Source organism: Frankliniella occidentalis, unplaced genomic scaffold (assembly GCF_000697945.3).
Source record: "Frankliniella occidentalis isolate FOCC.00 unplaced genomic scaffold, Focc_3.1 Scaffold21, whole genome shotgun sequence".
In the NCBI taxonomy this organism is placed as follows: domain Eukaryota; kingdom Metazoa; phylum Arthropoda; class Insecta; order Thysanoptera; family Thripidae; genus Frankliniella; species Frankliniella occidentalis.
The window spans coordinates 856,656-868,134 of record NW_026267151.1 but is presented as its reverse complement, the minus strand read 5'-3'; the positions used below and the strand labels follow the sequence as shown (position 1 = coordinate 868,134).

General features: G+C 54.1%; 1 protein-coding gene across 1 annotated transcript in view; it reads left to right on the top strand.

Annotated features, from left to right (window-relative positions):
* Positions 1–131: 131 nt before the first annotated feature.
* Positions 132–11,479, top strand: part of LOC113204486 (uncharacterized) — a 23,201-nt gene continuing 11,853 nt past the window's right edge. The window contains exons 1-3 of the mRNA XM_026419663.2: positions 132–485; positions 5,577–5,711; positions 7,740–7,834. Coding sequence (XP_026275448.1) covers positions 434–485; positions 5,577–5,711; positions 7,740–7,834 — 282 coding nt within the window. The 5' untranslated portion in view covers positions 132–433. The remainder of the gene's footprint in view (positions 486–5,576; positions 5,712–7,739; positions 7,835–11,479) is intronic.

Below are 11,479 nucleotides of genomic sequence, written 5' to 3'. Positions count from 1 at the left end.
CCCCCTACCCCCCTTTCGCTTGCTTCGACGACTACCTTTCTCCCGCCCGACCCCCCTCCCCCTTTTCATCCTTCTCCACCCCTCCGCAGACCTCCAGACCCAGCCCAGCCCCCCCGCCGATGGAGTGCCGGTGGAGCCGCGCCAGTCCCTCGTGTGCGTGCCGACAACACAGGTGCAGCACGGCGCCGGCGAGCACCCGCACCTCGACGCGCACCGCACCTGCAGCGCGGCGTACCGCATCCTCGACGTGCCGTTGCGTCGCAGCGTACCGCCTCCTCGAAGTGCTCCACGCACTGCGGCCGCGTTGGCCAGCGCCCCTGCCCCCGCCAGCAGGTGGACATGCGCGTCAGTGGGTGTGTGTGCGAGTGCCGCTAGGCAGGACTTCCCTCACGCTGGCTGAGTTCAACAAGGGATTACCTCAGTCACCTGCAGGATGGGGCTCACCACATGCGCCGGGCCGCTGCTCGCCGCCGTCATGCTGTTGGGTGAGTCGAGCTGGAAATTATATTGTCGTGGTCTATCTGGTCTATAGCCCCGACTAGGTTCGGCGGGCCCGGCGCCGGGCGCCCACCACCAGCCCGCGTGGGCTCCTCGGCCGGCCCTTTCTCGCCCCAGGTCCGGGATATAACGGGAGTCGGGTTGAGGCGCGGTAGGCGCGGTGGGAGCGGGGAGCCCCACGCGGCCGCGGCCCCGGGCCAGGGCTGGGGCAGGCAGCCTTTACCGCCGCACGTGTCTCTCGCTGTAAGCTCCGCTGAAACTCGAAAGGGAGAACAGCAGTGGGACATTTCTTATGGGCAAAGTTGACACCTCTCAAAGCCGTGTGTGCAGTATATAAGGGAGATCAGAGGGACAAGGACAAACAGACAGACAGACAGACAGACAGACCGACCGACAGACAGACAGACAGACAGACAGACAGACAGACAACTACAATCTCTCTAAAAATCCAGACCACAAAGTTTAGGCGTATAACAGTCAATTCGAATCAGTATCAAATTCCACAATACCAGGTGGCTGATTAACCCCGCGCACATCTGTAGTTGAACTGTACCGCACGCACGTGCGGGCGGCTTGCCTATCGCCCCTGTCCACGGCGCCTTACGGACCGGTCGAGTAGGCAACCCGCCCGCACTCCTGTGTGCGGTACAGTCTAACTACAGATGTGCGCGGGGTTAATCAGCCACCTGGTATTTCAGAACTATCTTGTATTGACCACAGATATTTGACTATCGGCAACGACAGCCTGCCTTCATTTTTCTACGCAGTTTTGCAGTGTTTATTTTTTCAGAAGTTACTGTAGGCAGTTCAACGCTTCCTTTGTCCCCCTACCTATAAAAACCAGCGCCAATGAGCCAGGAGGTGGGTTTGGGCACGCTGATTGCTCAATCTTCACATCTCTTCGTTCGTACCGTCCCCTCTCTAGCGCGGCGGAGGAGCCGCCGGGAAAAGTTCATCCCGGAGAACTCTGCGTCGGCACGCCACAACGGAGGCTGTTGGCTGTTGTGTTTACCTTGCCGATCCCAATGTCTGTGCACTGTACCTGCGCAATCCATATTGCTTGAAAAAAAAAACCGTGAAGGTTTTCCTCTTTGTTAAATTATTCAATCATAAGCTGTAGTTGAGGGAAATGCGCGCACGAGCGTTCTCGTGCGCGCCTGTTAGGTAGACACCCTGCGCGCACATGTGCGGTGGGTGGCCTACCCCAGCAGCTGATGAGTATGAGTCTTGCAGGTCTGCTAGCAGACTGCAGCAGGCCTTCGGAACTGCGAGACTACCCTCCTCTAGTGACCAAGTGTGTCGGTTTCAATGTATATATGAACAAAAATAGCAGATTGTTAGGTAGGTATAAGATCAAAAGATTGGTACAATGTGACTAAATGATGAAAGAGCGCGCTCTGAAATGACAAAGGACCTTTGCGACCCCAAAGTAATTAAGCACGCGTTTAAGAATGGCGTCGTCCATGTTGTGGACCGTGCAGCGCGGCACAATGAGAATGCGCCTCCCGGCAGCCACCTCGCAGCGAGAGGCAGGCGGTGAGAGAAATCGTCCGGCCGATATTTATTGGTCGCGGCCTGCGGCCCCGCGCCGCCGCGCCCATCAGCCCCGCGTGAGCTCCTGTCCCAATCAGAGGAATAGCTCGACTGACTGAATTCGCCGCGGCCCTAGGATTAACGTTGAGAACGTGGCCACATACAAATCGAGAAAACAATGTTTCAGAAGCATGTCATCCGTCGTTTTGCTCACTTTATGAACACAAATCTTTTTTTTTTACGGTGCCATAATATCCCCGCCCGTGGCTGAGCTGAGCTAGACCTTGCCAACGCGTCTCGCTCTAATAACTAAGAGATGGACACCTCCCGTGCTCCGGCGTGCCCCCTGCATATCCCTTATAAATCGCCGTGGTATAATGTATAATTACAAGGCAGTGCGCACTGCAGAAAAGAGAAATAGAAGTACATCTGTTCGAAAAGGCGAACTCACATACCTCATTCTGCCGGCCCTAGGTGCGAAAGGAGCGTGAAAGAAAGTTAAATGAAAAATTACTCCATGCCTTTAATATTGTACGATCGTCCTCCCTTACGTGTACCATAAACTCTGAAAACTTGAAGTTTTTTGAATTGAGGTGCATTTACTCGGATTGGGGAGGATCGTCGGGTCGGACCACCACACCTCTCTCCGGCTATGGAATTCCCCCAACGAAGAGTAGTGTATCTCGTGCCAGGCCGGATTGGCGAGCAGCAGCCAGCAGCATTCTGCAGTTTCCAACCGTATAGTAGGCAGCTCAGAATGGCAGTGAGAATTCTTCTTTTCTCCTCTCCAATTAATCGTCCTCCGAATGTTAGTCAGCTGAGTGACTGCTATCATGACCATGGTCATTGACTCGGGCAAGCGAAGCGGCACGATATGACGCTTCCGCGAGAGTAGTGGACGGAGACATACCGGCGCTGGCCCGCCGGCCATAGCTCCTAGTGGGTGGGGAGAAATCAAAACATTACTGGCCGGTCATTCAGCCAACACGACGGCCGGTAAACAGGAACGACCCACCAAGGACCTTGACTATTTTTTTTTCGAGACGCACTTACTGTGAGCGTAAATGGTCTTTTTCTTAATGTGTAAGGGACCAAGAATAGAACAAACTCACAGCGGACTTTTTTTTTGTTGGAAAGCCGCAAGATACTTCTAATTGTGATCAGGGGGAGAGATACGTTTGTTCTTTGCGAACTTCCGGAACGCGATATCGGTTCGGAACACCCAACTGCGTTTAGTAATATGCTGCGATGTGCTCGTGGGCGGACAGTCTCTCGACATAACGCTGAGGGCGGGGCGGGGCGTTTGCCGAACAAAATGCCGTAATAGTAATGATACGTTCTGATGACTTTCTTCCCGCTCCCTTCCTTCATTCCTACATTCTGCACGACACGAGTGCGGTAAGCGATGCGGAAAATTGCGTGTAGGCGAAAGGAAAAGCTTCTTTAACTGTCAGGAACAAGAGCGACAGTTCAGGAAAAAAAAGCCGTTCATTGTGCATTTATACGAGAAGGCTTTAATTGTCTCTTGCCTGGTTCTCAAAGCGCAACTCATTGGGAGGACGTCACCTCCCTTCCCTTCATCACCCATTCATTTTGAGGGCAGCAGTTGTACAGTTTTTGAGGAAAAACTTACGGGAAATGTCTACGGTTCGACCCGTCAATTTGTAATCAGGTCTGCGACCGTAATTTTTGATCACGGTCTACTCCGTACGATCCATATCTTTACGGTCTGGCCAGTACATAAGATATACGGGACGGACAGTAGGAAAACCATACTTCCTTACGGCAGTTTTAGCAGTGGATAGCGCCTGCAACGCGCTGGGTGGGCCAACCCGCCAAGCAGCCGTGTAGAACTGTGAATGTTCGTGCAGGTAAAGTAAGAGAGAGAGAAAGAAGATAGGATACGGAACGGGTGCGGTACTGATGCGAAGACAGTGGATGCAATGCTCACGGTTTCGTCTTTCCCTTTTTTTCTCCCACCGCTCCCTCGCAGACTGTGCCCGTTCACAAAAACTCTACTGCAATGCTTGATAGTTCTATACGAAAAGCTGAATTGCCTTGCCTCGCTTCACGCGCCTCGTATCGGGAGAGTCGGAGGAAGGGAGTTCGTTAGGCCCAGGCATGACTGACTACTAAAGCTGCATAATTTCAGTAGGTGGCTGATTAACCCCGCGCTCTTCTGTAGTTATGCTGTACCGCATGCGCGAGTGCGGGCGGGTTTGCCTATTGCCCCTGCCCACGGCGACTAACGGGCCGAGCTATAGTAGGCAACCCGCCCGCAAGGAGGAATTCGGTACAGCAGTACACAGAAGTGAGCGGAGCTAGCCAGCCACCTGGTGATGTTGGGGACGTACCTTTATTTATCCATACCCTTCTAATGCCCCCCCCCCCCGGAAAAAAACAACGTCATATTGTTTTATTCCTACCTCTGGACGTTATACAGGAGTAAAGTAGTTATGAGCAGGAACCGGTGACCGCGGCAACATTGCCCCCTGGCCGGTCCGACCATGGTCCAACTCCTCGGCACTTTCACTTACGCAGTGACTCATCGAGGAGTGGCATATGGCGGAGACTTTTGTCATCCGCCCTGATCACGCACCACCTCGTCAGCAGAGGCAAATTCATAAACCCAGTATCCCGCATTTCTTTCCTTGCATGTTGCTGTGCCGTAACAAGTTCGTGGCTATGTGCGACGTACGAGTAGCTTTCCTACCCAGCTCTCCGCCGTTGCCCACCAGCGTTGAAGTTACCGGTTTTCTCGACAAGGAAAAGAATATGGTTTCGTCCATGTGGAATCGTCTTTGTGTTTTACGATTGGGTGGGATGTCGCGTTTCTCACACGACGGCTAACAGACCGGATTTGGATTCAAGCGACCTGCGCCTCGGAGGGGTGAAATCTGTCAAAATATTCCAGTGTTGCCCCAACGCATCCAGATGAACTGTATCGCAAATTGCCTATCCACCAGGCGATGGGCTAAGGATCCTCTGAAAAGTCGGTCAGGGTCACCTTTCTCCCTCGCCCTGCCTACAAACCCACACCTTTGAGAAACTTTTCATAAACATTTATCCTTCTTTTAGCATCAGTGGTACAAATGTAAGAACGTCGCTTAACGCCAGCAAGACCGCAAAATAGGCGCCTTCTTTTCTTCCCAACGCACTTTTTATTTTTGTGCTCTTAGATCGGCGAGGGTTAGTGCACATTTTGACGTTTATAGGAAGAGGAGAAAGGGGGAGGGACAAGATAAGGCAGTACCGCCCTTCCCTGCCAGAGCGCTATCACACCGCCTTGGCTGCTATAACTGGCACGATCAGAATAAATCATGCCAGTCCATACAGCGGACGAGGCTGAGCATGCGCGATTAATTGGAGTAGTCCAATGTCACGATGATACGCGGGCAGGGTATGGCAAGGCTCGATCCATATTCAGGGAAGGCCTGAGACCAATCACTTGCTTTGCCGTTTGGCCGCATCCTGGCACAGAGACCGGTGCACGAGTTGAGCTAAAAAAATACTATCTTAATCGTTCTTGTACTTCATTGTTTCAGTGCTGCACGGCGAGCGCGCCACTGCGACGTGTGTCTTCAATTCCGAGTTCGGCTTCACCATCGACTGCGCCTTTAAGAAATCCGGCCTTTTTCGGGTCAGGAACTTGGGAGGAGTCAAGGGCTTTGCATCTCTAGGTAAGTAGCACGCTGTAAGGAGAAGAATATCCCGTATACAATATTTTAAGATAAAGAGCATTCTTCAAGCACCCTGCACTGAGAAATATGTTTGGCCATCACGACCGAAAAATTTGGTTGTTGTAACTAAAATGGTGTTTAGCCTGTCCCCTGAGTTATAATCATAAGACGTTCTGTTGTATGTATAAACCGGTGTGTTTGGAAACGCTTAGCCAGCACGTCAAAACGTTTAATGGTTGTGACTGAGGGGGCAGACTAAACACCGCATTTCGGTCAAAACAACCACAGTATTTTCCCCCGTTAGTAGAGGTTTTAAGGACAGCTAATGTTTTACACGATTGGCGGTTTTCTAGTTCAGTACTCATGTGAAAGGTATACCTTTGATGTGTCAACTGCTGAAACACCACCATTTCTGCTGAGCGGCAGAGACAAGCTCCATACGCCACTTGTCGCTCCGGTAGAATAGGACAGCATTTTCGCTCCTGACGGTGCTAGGCGAGCAGTGCGGCGAGTGCACATCCATGTAACGGCGCGTTGGCCAATAGGGCACTGAGGTGGACGAAAGGGGGGGGGGGGGTGTCGGTGCCAATGGGTCTGCTTATACTAACGCCGCGTAAAAAGCAGAGAGCGCTACACGAGCATGACTGCGGCAAACGAGGCACGCGGGGCGGGAGGGCAGCAGTGAGCATGTGCAGGGGGCCAAAGAGTTTGTCGTCGTGGCGATGGCTCCATGGAGGCTATGCGTATGGAGACGCTGCGCGTGGATGCGCACGTCCACCACTGCCCGCGACTGCCTCTCCAGCGCCGCCACCGGAGCCGGAGAGGCTCTCCGCCCTCCGCCTGCTGACCTTGAACGAATTCCTCACCGGACGAACAGCTGACCGACGCCGCCCTCCTCAGCCTCGCTGGCGCTCCTGCTCCCCTCTTTTCCCCGCCTCGGTATCGGCCCGCGGCGGCACTCTCCGTCATTCTCACGCCGGCTTGATCGGACAAGGGTATCATCACCGACATCCTCATTGCTGACGCTTTAGAATACGCGTGCGGAGAAAGGTGTTCTCCGTAAAGGATCCGGGGAGGGGGGGGATCGGTAGTCCGGCGCGCGCGACAGCGCAGGGGGACGCGGTATCGTCACAGTGAAAGTCACACGCCGCCCCGGCGCGACGCCCCGGCAGCCGGCCGGTGCACACCACCGTGCGGGGCGGGGCGGCGTGGGGCGGGGCGGGGTACTCGAGTTAAATCACAGGTGATGTGAGACGAGCAGACGAGGCGTTGCCCCCCTTGCCCTGCGCCTTCTTGGCGGCGCGGCCTCAATGCAGGACCCGCGCCTGCCGTCAGTGGCGTCGATCAGCGTGACTGACGACTGACGAGGTCGGGTCAGTTTTGAGACTGACACCACACCGCCATCAGCAGTAGCAGCAGCGAGCCGCTCGCGTGGTGTGGCCTGGTGGGGATGGGCTTATCCAGGTCAGCCCCGCCCCGCCCCGCCACCAATTACCAACGCGTCGCGCCAAACCTCGGACTGCCCTCGGCCTAAGCATTTTCACTCGCCTCGCCACCTCCTTATACACTGCCGGGAACAGTAGGTTCCAGTGTGATGCGAACGATGATATTGTGGTCCACACTGTGAACGCTACCCGCACATGCGCGGTTACGGCAAGACTGGGAGTTTCTTTTGCACGACGAGATGTAGTCCCACCCGCAGGCAGCATGCGCCATAGAGCACGCTTATTTTAGCAATACCGTAAAGAATAGTTTTACTTTGAGCCACACTCCACCACACTCAATAGGGTTTACCTTTTCTTTTTTTTTTTACACGCCCGCCCAATTGTTTTTGATTAACGCTTTGATAATTTGCTTTGTGGCTTTTTTTCTTGGAGGCAGAAGAAGTATGATGGATCCCAGGGGGCAACGTTATTGGCACGTCTGGGTGCGGCTCTTAAGTGACGTCTCCCTCGCTGTTTTCTCCCAATCTGAAGAATAATTACTTCTTTGATGTTTTTTCATGAATTCGTCGTTTTCCTGTTTCAGGTTTCAGCGTGGGCGATGAGCTGGGCTTCAAGGAGTCACTCTCCAACGTTGAGAACAACCGTCGACGCTCCGTAAGCCGCACTTCGGCCCTGTTGGTGAGTAGGGAGTAGGGGGTAGGTAGGCTGCTCAGGGAGGCGAAGGGCGAGATACGAACGGCGGGAGCTAGTCAAAGTCATGGAGAGTGATGGGGGTGACGTCGGAGTGGGGATCATCAATAGAGCACGTCCACCATGCGCAGCGCCGTTACGACTATTAAGTTTCAGCCTCAGCTAGCTCTCATAGCGCCTGGGAGGTAGGCAACATCTTGTCTGCAGTGCATGCGTGTATTGCGGGGCGGCCTACCCCGAGTCTCGCAGGCGCCGTGCTCCCGTATAGTTTTGCCCACTGAATCTGAGAAGAAAAACGGACGCAACTTCTTGACAATCCCTGTGCCCGGCGTCGGCAACTGACACCGCGAATGGGACGCCGCTCATCGTCGCCAGGTGGCGCAGCAGTGGCTCCTCTCCGGGTCAGGAGGTCGGCCGGGTCCAGAGTCCGGGGTCGGGTTAAGCGGGGCCGACTCATCGCGGGTCGAGCCCGGAGCCGAACCTGTTATTTGATGATATCTCGGGTCGGTATAAGAGGAGGGGAGGAGGGTGGTGGGGGAGGGCGGCCGCCGCCACTCCCACCTGCACAGGCGGTGCGACCCCACCTCAGACCAACCTCTCCCGCGTATATGCACAACACACTCTGCTTTTGCTGTGCGCCGTGGCGCCACTTCACAGGTAGGAGAGAGATAAGCAATAATCAATTTTAAAACGCGATACTGGTAAAACGTTAGGCAACTTTATGTGCTTGATTGTGTTGATTCACCCCGTCCATATTTTTGGTGCGTACCGTTTTGCCCATCGTCTACATATGACCTTGAGACGATAATCGCGGAACGAATATCATGCACCCTGTCCTAAAGAAGAGTTACACATTTGAAATATTTGACGAGTGACGAAGCGTATGGTTTCTGTCCTGCACGATATTCTTTTGCACCGCCAAATTGCGGTCCATACATGTACACGTACATGGTTCATTTTGCTCTGTAGCGCGCTTGTCAGTGTCGGGCACGCCTATTGTGTCTCTTCTCGTGTCACCTTCTCACCTCCACGTCACTCGCGCTCACAGTGCAACCCCATCGACCCGCCCTTGACCTGCCGATGAGCTAACCTGTCCTCTCCTCTCCCGCCCGGAGACCCGGCGTGGCGTGGGCTGGGAGGGTCCTCCTGCTGAGCTCCGGTCGTGCGGGTCCGGCCCGGTCCAGCCGCCTGCATGCCACTGCCGCCCGGCCCGCACCCGGCACGGCAGTGAAAGCCAAAAGTCAGGCGTGGCCGGGCGTGGCGGGGCGGGGCGTGGCCGGCCACGGCGGGACGCGGACAAGCCTTTGCTTGCATATGGGCCCTTGCCATATGTCCGTCGGTACACGCAGCCCCCTCCCCCTCTCGGCCCCACCGCCAACGCACGCACCACGAGGTCAACGCAGCGTTTCGTATGTCGGCGCTCACATCGCGCACGAGTGTGTGTGTGTGTGTGTGGTAGTGACGCATGCTGGTCTGGACCGGAGAGAGAGACCACAAGAAAAGAACTACCATAATTTCGACCGAGACGGGGGCCGGATGCAGTATACTAACTGGCGTGTTGTCCATGGAGTATGCATTATATGATTAACTGTCATTCCTAATATGAGTCTACGCTTGAGGAAAACGATTAAAATCAGAACACAACTTCATGGCGTATTGTTCGGAAATACCTCATCTGTGGTCTGTGGTGTGAAGGATTCGCACTTGACCTGCAGGAACACCCCTGTGGTAAGGTGAAGGACGGAAGGATGGTTTGACGTTCGAAAAGATTCGAGCGACAGGACCGCGACGTCCTGCTATGTACCGGTCAGGTGCACATTTCAGAAGCGTTTTAAGCTTGCCTTTAAGGTTTTCTTTGGTGCCTGTGGTGTTATTTGAAATTACTCTCTTAGTAACACCACCACCCAGCCCAATAGATCTGAACAGTTAGACACGGTTAGACATCACGACAGACTATATTCTGCTCAAATAACGCTGCACAAAGACAAAAAGAAGACCTTCGGTACTCCTAGCATTACTACAGTCAGTATTTGCATTCGACTGGGATCGCAGCAATAAAAAAATACTCCTTGGATGTTTTTTTTTTCATTTGTTGACAGTTTCTTCTAGTAGTATGAATGAGCTTCACGAGTTTACTGCTCTAATGCTACGCAGGCAGCCTTGACCGATCAAACTCCTCGGCATTTCTTGTTGTAGTCCTGCACCGGATAAAAAGCGGTCCTCGCGTTGGCCTCGGGAAAGAAAGGTGCGCCTGTCAGGTACAGTACCGGTAGGCCATGGCTCACCACCTGGGACCCAAAGGGATTCGGTGCCTCACAGGTAGGGTCGTCCTTGTCTTTGGTCAGAGGCACTACCCAGCGAGCAAGGTGCCTATGGTAGGCAAACCCGCAACACTCTGGTGTGTCGTAGCCCCGACACACGGTGGTTGCACCGCTGGCCCCCTCCGGATCAAGAGCCCCGGACTGCCCCCGGCCAGCGGGCAGGACGGGCTCGGCAGGAGTAGCCTGCCCGTGAAAACTGACCTCCTTCCTGCGCCGACACCGTCATTCCAGCGACGCGACGCCCTCGCGGAAGCAGGCGGGGACGGCCTGCTCCCACACAAAGCTAATTCACTCTCCGACTCTCCGAAATCATCAATGTTCCCCTCGGCGTTAATCGAACTCGAAACATCACCCTCACTCCTCCGGCTGCACTCCTTTCCTTCCCCCTCCCTTCTCCTCCCGTTCAGCTGATCTAGTGAAAGTGCGGCTTGCTTCTCGTAATGGACGCCCTGCCACGCCCCGCCACACCATACCACGCCCCGCCACGCCCCGCCACGCCGTGCCACGCCGCGCCCCGCTGGCAGTGGTCGTGCCTCCCGCGCCCACATCCTTTGCCCCACAGCAGGTGCGTTGCCCGGAGGAGTAGCGAGCAATAGCTTCTTTTTTCAGTATGGCTACATGCTGCATGCCGCCCCCCTGTCCTTGACAGCGCTACTCCCCGCTATACCAATGCTCATCGCATGGGATTCTTCAAGACGTGTCAACCCGAAAATAACACGTGAGATGTGAGCCAGCGTGGGGAGGGCGAGACAGCGGAGGGGTCGTTTTGCGGAACCGTGAATATCTTTGTTCGCATTTCCAACTTGTTGTATTTTACGAAAACATTTAAAAACTATGTGTTGTAGATTTACAAGCGGTATCTTGAATTTTCCACAAGCTCGTCGACAAATTCCAAGTTGATAATTAAATCTTTTCATAATAATTGTTGTCGATTTACAATTTCAAAACATGGAACTTTACAACATTTCTCAGGAATTTTCTTCACAGAAGAAGTGACATGCACAGTGTACATGATCGCACAATGAAAGTTTCTCAGGGCTGTTGATCTAGCTCATGGTGGCGCCTGCCACTCAGTGGATAGGCCAACCCGTCAAGCATCTGTGTGTGATCGCAGGACCGCCCTGAGTGCCCAAGCAGCCCAAGTCAGCCCAAGTGCGGTGGCTTTGGGCAAGCAGAACGTTTGAAGCCCAACCTTTCTCCACTCTGTAGGCGCTCATGAAAATCCAACAGTGTGCTTAGCGTACTGTTGAACTGTGTGCTCGGCTTGGAAAAGCATGCTGATTAAACAGTTTTCCTGGGCAAACACACTGAT